Source organism: Aristolochia californica, unplaced genomic scaffold (assembly GCF_029961685.1).
Source record: "Aristolochia californica isolate CCGP_79_NKW_82.1479 unplaced genomic scaffold, dmAriCali1.0.hap1 SCAF_5, whole genome shotgun sequence".
Classification (NCBI taxonomy): domain Eukaryota; kingdom Viridiplantae; phylum Streptophyta; class Magnoliopsida; order Piperales; family Aristolochiaceae; genus Aristolochia; species Aristolochia californica.
The window spans coordinates 988,081-1,002,067 of NW_027182214.1; the positions used below are offsets into that span (position 1 = coordinate 988,081).

The 13,987-nt window shown below is 36.9% G+C and overlaps 2 protein-coding genes across 2 annotated transcripts; both read left to right on the forward strand.

The window, feature by feature from the left end:
- The first annotated feature begins 727 nt into the window (after positions 1–727).
- LOC137966107 (proline--tRNA ligase, chloroplastic/mitochondrial) lies at positions 728–7,118 on the forward strand. The gene is made up of 12 exons (XM_068812595.1): positions 728–861; positions 1,215–1,546; positions 1,637–1,693; positions 1,952–2,062; positions 2,212–2,298; positions 2,384–2,497; positions 2,603–2,809; positions 5,032–5,169; positions 5,777–5,938; positions 6,101–6,300; positions 6,557–6,640; positions 6,712–7,118. The coding sequence occupies exons 2-12, from the start codon at positions 1,226–1,228 to the stop codon at positions 6,851–6,853; spliced, it is 1,623 nt and encodes a 540-aa protein (XP_068668696.1). The 5' UTR covers positions 728–861; positions 1,215–1,225; the 3' UTR covers positions 6,854–7,118.
- A 5,005-nt stretch (positions 7,119–12,123) lies between these two features.
- On the forward strand, positions 12,124–13,281 carry LOC137965030 (acid phosphatase 1-like). Its single transcript, XM_068811423.1, has 3 exons — positions 12,124–12,494; positions 12,599–12,811; positions 12,889–13,281. Exons 1-3 carry the CDS (start codon positions 12,124–12,126, stop codon positions 13,064–13,066), a joined length of 762 nt encoding a protein of 253 aa, XP_068667524.1. The 3' UTR covers positions 13,067–13,281.
- Positions 13,282–13,987: the final 706 nt, after the last annotated feature.

Below are 13,987 nucleotides of genomic sequence, written 5' to 3' on the forward strand. Positions count from 1 at the left end.
CCTCGGCAATTCAGACTCTACCACAACAAAGCTCTCGGGTCTTTTACACAGGCTCAAAATCTTCTCTAGCAACCTTTCTAGACCCCTTTGTATTGAAGGCGACTAAAAAATGGTCATCAATTGGTGTACAAACCACGACCATCCCCCATGGCGTCATTGAGATATGTTCAATGAAATATATAATTTAATTTCTCCTTTAAACTGTAAGTGGAATCATATTCCACGATTTACTAATTACCTAGCAGACTCCCAGGCCAAGGCGGGCATCTCTCTCCAACACTTTGTTGTGGAGTCAAGTCCCCAACATTAGGTTTGTAATTTTCTTTCTTTTTCTTATCAATATATGCACCATTAATTCAAAAAAAGAAGTCATATCAGGACTCGCAGGACTCGCAAGTTTGGTGACCAGACTCGGTCTGAGTCAAGGGGTTGGCCCTTTATAGAAGGTTCGAATCTACCCCCCCACCCCAACCCCTATGCTCTGGTTTTGAGTCGACCCAATTGTGTCTCGGGTTGACTCAGCCATGGTAATAAAAACATTATCCACAGGTTCGTTTTTGTCCCAATTTTGGGTGGTTTGACTCAATCAAGTTTTCCATTTAACCCGCCCGGAGTGCACCCTGGTTGAACCCTCCCAAACGGGTCACTCGACCGGTCCGAGTGGAAGATCAAATACGAATAGGATAAGAAAAAAAAGAAAAAAAGAAAAAACGAGAAACGAAAGCAAATGAAAACGGCAACGCCTACTCCCCTCGTCCGCTCGCTCTCTCAGTGTGGCTTCCAGGATCGCCTTCGCTTCTCGTTTTACAGTTTTTGCACTTAACAGGCGAATCTTCGCTATCGAACACAACTCTCAGCGACGTAAAGTTTGATTCTTCGTTAACCTTCCTTTTCTGGATTTTTTTTCCTCTTCTAAGTCTATCATTGTTTTATATTTTTCCTTTTCTATCGAAGTTTACTTTCTCTGGATTATTCATTGTACCTGAAGATTCGAAAATGCAATTCTTTGATACCATTCAGGCTTGTAAGCTAATGCAATCACTTCACCTATGCTGTCATATGTTGTTTGAATGTGTGTAAAAAATTTCGTTTTATTTCTTGGAAAACTCATATTTTCCTGAGGAGTATTTTAATCGAAAATGACTTGTATATGAAAAGTTTACAGAATGGTCATGGAAGCATTTTTTTACGATTGAGGGGTGAACTCCTTGCAGGCGGAGCTCTAATGGGGGCTCTGAGGCTGCCTTCCCTGACTCACACTCTCTTCAGCTCTACTTCAATTTCTCTTCGCTCTCCGTCCTTGTCTATTTTCCGTTTCCCTCGAAAGCTGTCAGCTTCAGTTGCCAGCAATTTATCCACGCAGCATCAGACCCCAAAAGTCAAAGATGCCAACAAAGACAAGGAGGGATTTATAACTCCACGTTCGGAGGACTTCAATGCGTGGTATCTGGATGTAATTGCTTCAGCTGAACTTGCCGACTATGGTCCTGTCCGTGGGACCATGGTTATTCGCCCTTATGGTTATGCTATCTGGGAAGCTATACAGGTAGCTTTATGCACTACTTAGATTAGTTTTTTTCTGGAAGGATGTATTAACCAATTCAATTATTTGTTTCTTTGGTTTTTGCTCTTGTAGGAGTATTTGAATGTGAAGTTTAAGGAAACTGGTCACAGCAACATGTATTTCCCTCAGGTTTGGCTGCTTTATAGTTTTCATTTTCTAAGTTTTGACTTAAGGTAGGTTGGGTGCTTGGTAGACTATATTACCCTTTCTTCTTATTCAATACTGTAGTGAAATTTGAACAGGGAACCATGTTAAGCCCATTCTTCATGAGATTCTGAAGTTTGTGTTCTTGGAGCTACTTTGGAACTTTTTTAGTTTTTGATGAAGAGAGCAAAGGTGGACCTGGTTATAATGGGTCTTATAATCTCTTTTGCATCCCACATGCAGTTTATACCATATTCTTTCATAGAGAAAGAAGCCAGCCATGTTGAAGGTTTTAGTCCTGAATTAGCACTCGTCACTATTGGAGGTGGAAAGGAACTTGAAGAGAAACTTGTGGTAAGCACCTTTGGAGCTTCAAAATCTAATGCCTACCATCCCGATTGTTTTTATTAATGAAATAACACCTATCGATTTCTCTTATATGCTTGTGATTGCTGATTCTAATTCGTGAATGCTTCTATTCTTTTGCTATTTGAGGGAAACAGGTCCGACCTACCAGTGAAACAATTGTGAATCATATGTTCACTCAGTGGATCCATAGTTACCGTGATCTTCCACTCATGGTGAATCAGGTGAAATCACAGTATTGCACATTTCTGACTTTGCACCCTTTTTAAATGGTGAGTTATTTGGTAATTTGCAGTTTCATGTTTCTAGTGGGCAAATGTGACACGGTGGGAAATGCGTACAAAACCATTTGTGCGGACCCTTGAATTTCTGTGGCAGGAGGGCCACACAGCTCATGCAACTGCAGAAGAGGCAGAAAAAGAGGTTTCTGTGGCTATCATCAGACTTCATTGTTTGTTGTTATAACATTTTTTGGTCCGGAATCGTCATGAGAGACTTGTAAATTATGTTGGTGTTGCTTTGCTCCAGGCACTACAAATGATTGCTGTCTATGAGAAATTTGCTTATGAGCAAACTGCAATACCAGTTATTACTGGGCGAAAGTCGAGGGCAGAAACATTTGCTGGTGCTTCTAGAACATATACAATTGAAGCGATGATGGGTGATCGAAAGGCTTTACAAGCAGGAACTAGCCACAATCTTGGCCAAAATTTCTCTCAAGCATTTGGCACTCAGGTTGTCCCTTTACTTTGTTATTAATCTGTTTTATTTATTTTAGTTTTTGCTGGTTCAGAAAAATATTAAGTCATGATCTGCTTTTATTTTGAAATGGCAGGTTAGAGAACTATGGAATAAAACAGAGGAAAATAAAATCTATTTTGATTACAGGAGATAGGTGATTGTTTTTGTTTTTTTGTTTTATAAAGATGTATTTATATTAACAAGAGAAAATTACAAAGGAAGAGGGAGCAGATCCCTCACAACAAGAGATTGCAGGGACGCTCCCTGTTTGGCTAGCACATCTGCAGCCGAATTTGCAAATCTCGGAATGTGAGACCAAATACAAGAGAGTAGTGAGGCAATATAAAAAATCTCCCGAAAGATGTCCCAATGGCGCCACGGTGGAGGGGAAGTACGCTCACACCATCCAATGACCACCTTCAAGTCTCTTTCAATGTGAATGAGACCACTACAATTGTCTCTGAAAATGCGAAGCCCATTGAGGAGGCCATAGAGCTTAGCCGACGTAGAATCAGAAATGCCTAACGGGCCGGCATAAGAGAAACATTGATTGCCTGATAGATCCGAAATAACTCTCCCAAAACTAGCGATCCCCGGATTGCCGAGAGAAGAGCCTTCAAAATTCAACTTTAGGTAACCAACTTCAGGGGGGGGTCCACTCTTGCATTGCTGGAGCCTTGATCCCAAAGTGCATCCTTGCCAAAATACTCCAGTTATCACGGATAGAGGTTCCTTTGAATGAGGGAAAAAACTTCTTAGTTAAAAGCCAAGAGGATATTTGCCTTGACACCCTGTTCGCTACTCTTACTTCTGATTAACTTTTAGCATCGAACCTCCTTCGATTGCGCTCATTCCAAAGCCCCCACGGTACGAAACTGGCACAAGCGGAGATCATGAATTTTTCAAGACCAAGAAGGGGGAAGCCAACGGTCGACTTGCTGAAAGAGATCAGATCAGTTGATATACAAAATTGCAGCCCCAACTTGCATAGAACAAAGGTCCACACAATCCATGAGAATGAGCAATGTAGAAGAATATGACTGGAGTTTTCAGCTTCAGTGTTGCAAAAAGGATAGAGGGGGTCAATAGATGGGTGTCCCCTTCTACTAAGCACATCAGCCGTGAGAATCTTACTCTGGCAAGCGCTCCACATGGAAGAATTTTATCTTTGGAGGTGTGCAAAGACACCCTACAAAGTGGATATCATGCTCCCTTTACGTTGAATCCCAGCCATTAATGTAACTGTATGCAGATGAAACGGAAAATGTGCCGTTTTTGTCAGGTCACCAAATAAGCTTGTCCGCATCGGAAGGTCTCATTTTGACAGAATTCGAGTCCAATAAACTACTCGCTTCCAAGGCCTTGAGTCTGAAAGGCCCCTTCGAGGGTGCAGGTTTAGGCCCCCCTCCCCCCCTCAAAAGCATCGGCAACTGACATCTCCCTTTGTGTAAAAAGGAGGAATAGATTCCTGAAGGAATTCCGCAAAGGCTCTTGCCTTGTCCACAAATCATTCCAAAATTTAAGTGATCTACCATTTCCAACATAGAATGTACTGGTTGAGGAATTTTTTTGGAGAAGTGGGTACAATGATCTCCATATTGAGGACAGTCATCTCCGATTTCCACCAGACATCCACCTTGGAGAGTTCCAACCCAGCTTGACACGAATCATATCTTTCCATATATTAGAAGAATTAGTGTTGAACTTCCATAACCATTTAAAGAGCAAAACTTGGTTCATTTATTTTGTTTTCCGAATCCCCAGTCCACCCAATCTCTTTGGTAGACAAACTTCATCCCATCTGACCAGGTGATATTTAAATGTATCACTTGATCCCCTCCATAGATACCTTCTTTTCATCTTATTCAATGCTTTACATACAAAAGTAGGGCAAGGCAAAAAGGACAAAACATAATTTGGGATGTTAGGTGATTGTTTTTGTTAAAATTGTGTTCAGGTCAACCCCAAATAAGTAGATATCTCTTCTCAAGTAATAAGCATGTGATCTTTATAATCCTAGATCTATGTTGAATGTTTTAACAATTTTCATCATTAGTATCTTTCAAGAATGTATGGTGTGTTGTTTAATTTGTTGGTTTCAAGTCAGTTTAAAGAGTCTGTTGTCTTGCATTAAAAGGCGCTGTTTCATTTGTTTTGAATGTTTTGATTTTTGTGTTAGCTAACTAATATCTGATTCTTTCTCTGCAACTGACCAGTATACTGATGAAAACGGACAAAGACAACATGTGTGGCAGACATCATGGGCTATCAGCACCCGTTTTATTGGAGGTATTATCATGACACATGGAGATGATAGTGGCTTAATGCTACCTCCAAGGATAGCCCCTGTTCAGGTAGAGATGCTGTTATCTATGTTTGGTAGACTATAGAGAAAATGATTGTTTCAGTCTGGCAATAACTGTTATCTTGTTCCAAATAGATGCTAGTCTAACCTACAGCTTGTTATGCATAGTTAAAGTCTGTTTTCATGTCAATAATTGAGTTGTATGAGGCAAATAACCATTGTAACAAAGTTGGTGTGTTCTGGATTTCTAATTGATTCAATATGATAGTTTATGTGGATTCAGGTTACTTATTGTATATTTTGGAACTCCTCAAATTTTGATTTATGTTTTAGTCACTGTTGTTTTAAGTGTAAGGAAAGAAACAGTTGGTCAACTCTTCATTCCATTTTGTTAAATTGCAATTTAAAAGTGACAGGCTTTTTTTTATTTTTTATTCTTATTAGGAATCATAGTCATTTTTTTCTTCGTTGATTGTGAATGCTTGTTGTATTTCATTAGTTGAAATTGGATGGATTGCGAACTTGCACCCTAGGTTTATTACACTTATTGATGTGTTTATCAATGTTTATTTTTTAAATGAATTTGTCAATGTTTATGAAAATAGAATGGAGTATACTTTGTTAAACACGTATCTTCTGGTTGGATCTATTATAAGGTGGTAGTAGTGCCAATCTGGAAGACTGATGAGGAGAAGACAGGGGTTCTAGATGCTGCAGCATTAGTTGAAAGAGTACTGAAAGGAGCTAGTTTCAAAGTAAAAATTGACAACTCAGAACAGAGGACTCCAGGATGGAAATTTAATTTCTGGGAGATGAAAGTATGTCATTCTCTCTATTTTTTTTCCTTTTTTTGTTTTTGTTTTTGTTTGTGTTTTCTTTCCTTGTGAGATAACAGCAGTTAACCAAAGAACTACATTACTCACACTCAATTGCTAGATTAGTTCGTAAGTTTGTCCATAAGCTAACTGTTATTTCTCTAGGGTGTTCCTTTGAGAATTGAAATTGGACCACGTGATGTTTCTAGTGGAACTGTTGTTCTTTCTAGGAGAGATATTCCTGGAAAGCAAGGAAAGGTTTTTGGAATTTCAATGGAGCCCTCAATTTTAGAAGTTGAAGTTCGACAAAAGTTGGATGATATCCAGTCAGCTCTTTTAGATAAGGCTACTTCATTTCGAGACAGGTACATATTCTATGTCAAAGACCTTGATACTATCAGATTAACAAACTTTTTATAAAGCTAGAAATAAATTTATGGTAGTTAAAATCTGAGTAGCTGGTTCAATATACACATCCTTGAATATTTGGTTGGCTTAACTGTTAAACATATAGGCTTTTGAATGAAAACTGCACCTATTACCTTGAAAAGGATCATTGTTATTTATTGTGTGAAATGAAAAAAACCTCATTGCTGATATTAATGGGGTTTCTTGATACAGTAACATTGTGGATGTGAGCTCTTATGATGAGCTTAAGGCAGCAATCTCTGAAGGAAAGTGGGCAAGAGGTCCTTGGTCTGCGAGGTATTTCAATCTCCACCTTTATTGTTTCTGTTCAAACCAAACTTCAACTGAAGGCACTTTTGATGGTACAGTGATGCAGACGAGTTAAAGGTGAAGGAAGAGACTGGTGCAACTATCAGGTGTTTTCCTTTCGAACAGCCACCAGGGCCCAAAAGATGCTTGATGACAGGAAATGCAGCTGATGAAGTTGCAATATTTGCAAAATCTTACTAACTAGGAAGTTGTACATGATTTCTTCTTCTGTAGGATATTTATCTGATTCTTTGGAGCTGAAGATCTACGTTTCTCTTTTTTCTTGGCTCCACATCCAAAAGACTTTCTTTTGTAATTTTAGTCATTGTCAATTAGTGTTATTAGAAGAACATGTTGTATTTCACTCAAAAAATTATTTAGTGTCACTGAGAAAATTTAATATATATGCACTGTATAATCAGAAAAAGAAAATAAAAGTTTAGTTGTGCTCTATATATGTGCTACAAGAAAGAGCCCCTTCATTTGACAACAGTTCTAGACAAGAACAATTACTATAGTTTCCTTGTTATCCATGAGTTATTTGATTGCAATGCTGTAGCAAGTAACCGGATAATTGAGGCTAATGTTTTATATCCTTCTTAGTTATTGCTGAAAGGGGTCTAAGAACATTTGGCTTGAAATGGGTTTTACTTTATGTCATTATTTTTTTTGCAAGCAAGGTATTTACAGCTTACCGTGTGTGTGTGCCAATAGGAAACTAGAAGAAAATAGTCCAAACTATTTTTTTTTAGTATTTGTGCTGCTTTTAGGGGCTAAAAAATAATTTTCACCTGAGTTTCTCTTGTTCCAAAAAAGTTTGGGAGTAGGAGAAAATAAGTTTCTTATTCTTCAAATAAGAAACAGTAGGAAAATAAACCAAGAAGGTACAAATTTAAGAAAACCTATCAAAAGATAAGTTTTTAAACAGAAATTTTTTTAATGAAAAAATACATCAAAGTGAGAATGAGTTTTCTATTATTTTGTTTTCTTATAGCAGTACAAATGGTTCCTTAAGAACCATAAAAAGGATAGATGATTTCATTTACAAAACATCATTCTGGCTAGTTATTCCCTAATTAGTCATCCCCATGATCAAATCCAGTCCCAGAATCTCTCTTGGCATGTACCCGATTTATTTATTTTTTTAGGGGGGGGGGGGAGACTTTAGAAGAAGTCCATTTGATTACTTTGAAGTCCCTTTGATAATTGTGTGTATGGGGCAGTCAAGAAAGGCTGAAAAGACCCTGTATGGGAGCTGCTTCTTTAACATGGGTCACATCTATGTCATCAGCAGGTTGATGGAAATTTCTCAAGACAGAGGATGGTTTTTCTATGCCTTCGCCCCAAACCCACTTGCTTTTGGAGATGCAGTTATCACATGACTTTTCAAGCAGGTTGGAAGGGGAAGGCCAGGTAAGGAATGGGTGGCTTAGTCTTAAAAGTTTTGTCTCCACCTTGTGGAAGAAGTTCTACCTAATCTTGGTCTGAATTTCTTCTGTGATGCTTTCAGAATTCTATTTTATTAACTCTGATATTAAAATAATTGATATATTTAAGAAAAAAAAAAGTTTTTAGGTATTTTTCTATTTTTTTCAATTATAAAATAATTATTAAAAAATATTATTAAGCTCTTTTAAAACTGCTTGCTGGTGCCAAACATGAAGTGGTCACTTGAGCTCCCAATATGCTTTATATGTGAAGGTACACAAGCTATATTTGATAGCTATCTTCTTTTGTCGGCAAAAAATGGAGGCAAACAAGATCAAAAGCATTTGATTTGTGGGAATGGTAGACATGAATGATTTTAGGTTTGAAATTTGTGTACTAGTGCCCTTTTTTGCTTTTCTCTTTAAAATTTACAATTTATTGCTTCCTTAGCTTTAGCTTTTGTCATTCTAATGGTTTTTCCTAACGATTGGATTAGTGAAGAAATAGGTAACAAACACCTTTGCAACATCTTTGACAATTTTAAAAGGCTATGTTGCCATTTGAAGTTTTAACCTAATTCAAAATTATTATCATTTCATAAAAATGGAATTTTTTTATTAGTTTAATAATAAATGTATACCATCATTAGCTACAAAATAAATATATATTATATTTATAAATGAAAATAGTTTAAGCAAAAAAATTATAAATATATAGTATAGAGAATGACAAAACTTCTCCAAACTTTTAAGGAGCGAAAATGTTATTATTAATTGTTGTTACGTCTTAATTACCATAACCAGCTACTCTAATATCGATTTTTCTTTTGTAAAGGTAACTTGAACGGAGGTAACATTGCGGCGGCCTTTTTTAGTTTCTTTTTGAAAAAAAAAAGTTACCTTTTTTCGTTCGTTCTAGCGTTTGAGTGCCTCAGATGATGTTTTAATTTCTGAAAAAAAATGATTTCAAAATTTTACACAATTAAGTTGCTTATCTAGGGTAAATTACTTCAAATTTTTAAATTTCAAAAGAAGATTGAAATGTTCGATTTAATCGAGTTTAATTTAACTAAGTCTCACTACTACTATTTTTCTACAAACCTTGTTACATACATTTTCTTCCACTCCCACTAACATTATTCCTAGGACAAACAATCTTTAGAGAAGATTCCTGATTTTTTTCCAAGTGGAGTGGCCTTTTTTCACTTGATTCACTCATGCACTTAGCCACCTACTTCCATTTATGACCAACCATGCATCACCCAATCTTATGGAGAAAATTAACCCCAAATTAGGGTAGGCAAGCACTGTCACAAATGTCCAATCATGGTCTTGCAAGTAGCACCCTCTTCACAAAAGTGGAGAGCCACTAAAGAATTTGAGTATGACATGGTTTGCTTTTTTATTGGATGATGGAATAAAATGGACCCTTTGATCCAATAACATTGGTTCCAACATGGGTACACAAAATGAATGGCCTAGATGAGAGTATAAAGCTCAAAAGTCTACCAACTTTTTAAAATGTGAAGTCCACCAATTTTACTCAAAATAATTATTTTTTAATGTCGAATATGGATGGATTTTGTATTTTATCAAGCCATTGACTCTTCTCATAGGTGGGACCTAATTAATATGTTTAGTGGTCAACTTTGATCACTCACATCATTCAAGAATTATGAAAAGGAGATTTTGTCTTAAGAAACTAAAAAATAATTTTTTTCATATCATTACTAGAGAGAAAAAAACTAAACTCAAGTCGATATAAGTTAGGTGCACCCGTTTTTTAATGTAACTGTTTAAATTTACGTAAAATAATTTTAAAAATTGAAAATTAATTCAAGTCCATAAAAACTGGGTCCTTCCTTCCAATTTTAGTTTAACTGTTAATTTACATAAAATAACTTAAATCCTATTTTTTATATTTTTTCCTAAACTTTTTATCCTTATATGAAAACATTAACCTATATTGCCCACATAATCGATGTTAACTATTTAAAAGAATAATTTTTATATAATATTGAAGCTTCCAATCCATACAACATGCCTTATATAGATAATATTCTATGATGCAACTCTATGGAGTTGGTCCCATATAATATTTTATTTCACCTAATCCCAGGGAAAGAAGGAGAGAGAGAGAGAGAGTGACCGAGTTTTCATGAATTATCCACATCAGTTGAGGTTCCTTGTCAAAGCAAATATTCTATGTATCATTGTGATAGTTTTTTTTTTTGAATGGATAGTGTGACTTGTAAGTGGAGCACCTGGTTTCCTTCAGTCTTCCCCACTACAAGCAATCCATTTCTCTCTTTCTTCTTTCTCTTGTATTATATGCATTTTTTTTCTCCTAATGCCACTTACTCAAGCTCACCATTCTCCCTATAAATGGATGACCCTTGTTCTAGGTTCATCCTCAAAGGCTCTTTGTAGTTTCACCTTCATAAACATATTATCGTCGCAGAGAAGTCATCGTCTTCTTGCCAACAACTTCCTCCTTTGCTACTTGGTCTCGACAATTGGTATATCTATTGAGTGTGTTTTTCTTCCTAAGCAATTCTTTTGAACTCATTTCTTTCCTCTCCTATTCTCTTTTAGAGTGTGTTTTTCTTCCTAAGCAATTCTTTTGAACTCATTTCTTTCCTCTCCTATTCTCTTTTAGAGTGTGTTTTTCTTCCTAAGCAATTCTTTTGAACTCATTTCTTTCCTCTTCTTTTCTCTTTTAGTCTTGCATTGAGCAATAGTTCATTCCATCAGTGTCAGATACCTAAAAACCGTATATTTATCTATTATAACGGGTCTATACTCCTCAATACATCACATGATATCATCTTAACATACTATATCACTATAGAACAAACATTTTTATTTTTATTGCATTAGCTAAGCTCTTATACACCTCATGATATCATCTTAACATACTATATCACTATAGAACAAACATTTTTATTGCATTAGCTAAGCTCCGCATGAGACTTTCTTCTTAAACCTAATCTCAATCGAGTCTCAACTAATGAGTTATTTGCATAAAACTATTGAGCGAGAGAAAGGAGAAAAGAAACCAAAAGAGAGGGTAACATCAGTTATTTTAAATACTTTTTTCTTCTAATAAAGGTATTCTCTTAGTGGATGTCTCAGTAGGATATGATCATCTTCCCAATAACCCTAGTCGGTTTTCCATGCAAGTTGGGAGAGGGGCCTGCCATGGAGAAAGATAAAGCAATCTTTGTGCATCAAAATGCATGTATCAATGGTATTGGAGTAGAGATAGTTGAGTGCTTAGTTGAAGAGTCTTACTACAAGATCTTTGGCATATTTGGCAAGTACATAAAGTTAGGGTTTGTTTGGGGTAGTGGGATTGGAAATGTGACCATTGATGGAATCCTATGCAATCTTCGATTTGTGGACATGAGTCCCCTAGCATGAACACTTCTATAGTCTCCATTCAAATAGTGTCTAGAGTGTTGGAGACAAGATTAAAAATAAAAATAAAAATTTAAATTTAAAAACAATGTTTTAAAATGAGGTTCGTTATTGTTGACCTGGGTCATTTGGAACTTGAGTCTTGTACTAGGGCTTTTGTGATCTATTTAATCGGTTTTAGAAATTGAAAAGGTTTATTCAAGTTATCGGTCCAACACTGAGGAAAATAAGTTGATTAGGGTTTTCTAGTTTTTTTTAGGAAAAGAAATTGAAAAAGGTGTTTTTAGGTTATTACTAACTTTATTTTTCTAATAAAAATATTACAATTAGATTAAGTAATTTTACTTAATTAGCATATGATAGTTTTCTCTACGAGTACTTAATTATTATTTTTGTATAAATGTAGAAGAACAGCTCAATTTTGAATTTTTAAAGATAAATTAATTAATTATATGATTTTTAATATTTTTATAGATTATAATTTTTTATGTCTTAAGTTTTCTATGATTATTTGATGATTTTAAGCAGTTATTTACTGATTTTTATGCACCCTTTTATTTATAAATAATATTTAAACAATAATACTTAGTCTGCTGGATACCAGGAACTGCAACTGAGAGTTCAATGTCTACATTGATGAGGTCAGTCTGGAAGGTGTTTCTGTTAATGTTCATATCAGTCTTCTCCAAGACTACGGAGGGCAGGCACGTTTCCAGGCCGAGCTTTCCCATCGAAGGCCACTGCTTGAGCTGGAGAGTGAGCGTGGAGGCCAACAACGTCCTTGCATGGCGCTCCGTCCCCATCCAGTGCTTCTTCTACGTCGAACACTACATGCTCGGTGGCCAGTACGATCAAGAAGTTAGCACGGTCGTCCAGCAGATTTACCAGTACATGGCGGGCATAGTTCCCGGCGACGACGGCAAGGATGTTTGGATTCTCGACGTCGACGACACCTGCCTCTCTAATCTCTGTTACTATCAAGGAAAAAGATATGGGTATTGCAGATCCGTCCCCGTTTCATTTTCCCTGCTTTCGTTCCAGGGCCTGTGTACAGGTGTTTGATGTATGGCCTATGAGAACATAAAAGTTTCTTTTGCAGGGTGGATCCGTTTGATTCCGTTGCTTTTAAAAATTGGGCGACGAGAGCGAGATGCCTTGCAATTCCAGCCGTCCTTGGCTTGTTTGAGAGATTGGTTGACAGTGGCTTCAAGGTCATTCTTCTCACAGGAAGAGATGATGAGACACTGGGCAAGCCAACCATTCAGAATCTAGAGAACCAGGGCTTTGTTGGGTATGAAAGAATCATACTAAGGTATGCAGCTACATTGCCACAATTCTTTTCTTCTCATGTAATCATTTGTTTCACAGCAAGTTTTTGTTGTGTATCAGGAAATCTGAATATAAAAGCAAGGGAGCTGTGTTCTTCAAATCTGAAATGAGGAAACAGTTGGCTGCAGAGGGGTATAGAATCAGGGGAAATGTGGGAGACCAGTGGAGTGACCTGCAGGGAGACTTTGTGGGTGATAGAACGTTTAAGCTTCCAAATGCCATGTATTTTGTTCCCTGAGCAGGGATACTGTTGAGGGCAACTCCATTGGTCAAAGGCCTTATTGGAGGGTTCTCACCAAATAAACGAGCTGATTCATATATTAGGACATATACATAAGATTCTGAAGTTGTTGATGCATGAAAGAAGGTGCTTCAACCAACACAATGGTCCATAGTGATTGTAACAGACAAATATGCAATGAATTTTCATGTATACCTTACCAAGGCAATACTGCACCTCACATGTCTGTATCTCTTGTAGGGGTATCCTCTCATGGGTAAATGTTATTTGACAGCCCATGATTAATAGTGATATAATGATAGTAAATATTTTTGTTGTGAATTTTGGGAAGTTGATTGGGATCTTCTGCAAGTTATCTTAAATTCTTTAGAATTTTGGCAGGAGATGAAAGGATTGGTACCAAGTTAGCAATCCTGTCCTCCTCCTCTATATGGTCTTTCTACATTAACAGGGAGCCCCCCTCCTCTATGTGATCTTTCTACATTAACAGGGAGCCCCCCTCCTCTATATGATCTTTCTACATTAACAGGGAGCCCCCCTCCTCTAAATGATCTTTCAACATTAACAGGGAGACCCCCTGCTCTATATGATCTTTCTACATTAACAGGGAGGCCCCCTCCTCTATATGATCTTTCTACATTAACAGGGAGCCCCCCTCCTCTATATGATCTTTCTACATTAACAGGGAGCCCCCCTCCTCTATATGATCTTTCAACATTAACAGGGAGACCCCCTGCTCTATATGATCTTTCTACATTAACAGGGAGCCCCCCTCCTCTATATGATCTTTCAACATTAACAAGGAGCCCCCCTCCTCTATATGATCTTTCAACATTAACAGGGAGCCCCCCTCCTCTATATGATCTTTCTGCAATTGAATCAGTTGAACTAAACCTTACCACCTTTTAACTTGCCAAA

Excerpts from the sequence above, each read along its gene's own strand:
- LOC137965030 (XM_068811423.1), top strand. The coding sequence starts at position 12,124 with ATGTCTACATTGATGAGGTCAGTCTGGAAGGTGTTTCTGTTAATGTTC. Across the intron at positions 12,495-12,598 it reads TATCAAGGAAAAAGATATGG|GGTGGATCCGTTTGATTCCG; the intron begins GTATTGCAGATC and ends TTTCTTTTGCAG. Across the intron at positions 12,812-12,888 it reads TATGAAAGAATCATACTAAG|GAAATCTGAATATAAAAGCA; the intron begins GTATGCAGCTAC and ends GTTGTGTATCAG.
- LOC137966107 (XM_068812595.1), top strand. The coding sequence starts at position 1,226 with ATGGGGGCTCTGAGGCTGCCTTCCCTGACTCACACTCTCTTCAGCTCT. Across the intron at positions 1,694-1,951 it reads GCAACATGTATTTCCCTCAG|TTTATACCATATTCTTTCAT; the intron begins GTTTGGCTGCTT and ends TCCCACATGCAG. Across the intron at positions 6,301-6,556 it reads GCTACTTCATTTCGAGACAG|TAACATTGTGGATGTGAGCT; the intron begins GTACATATTCTA and ends TTCTTGATACAG.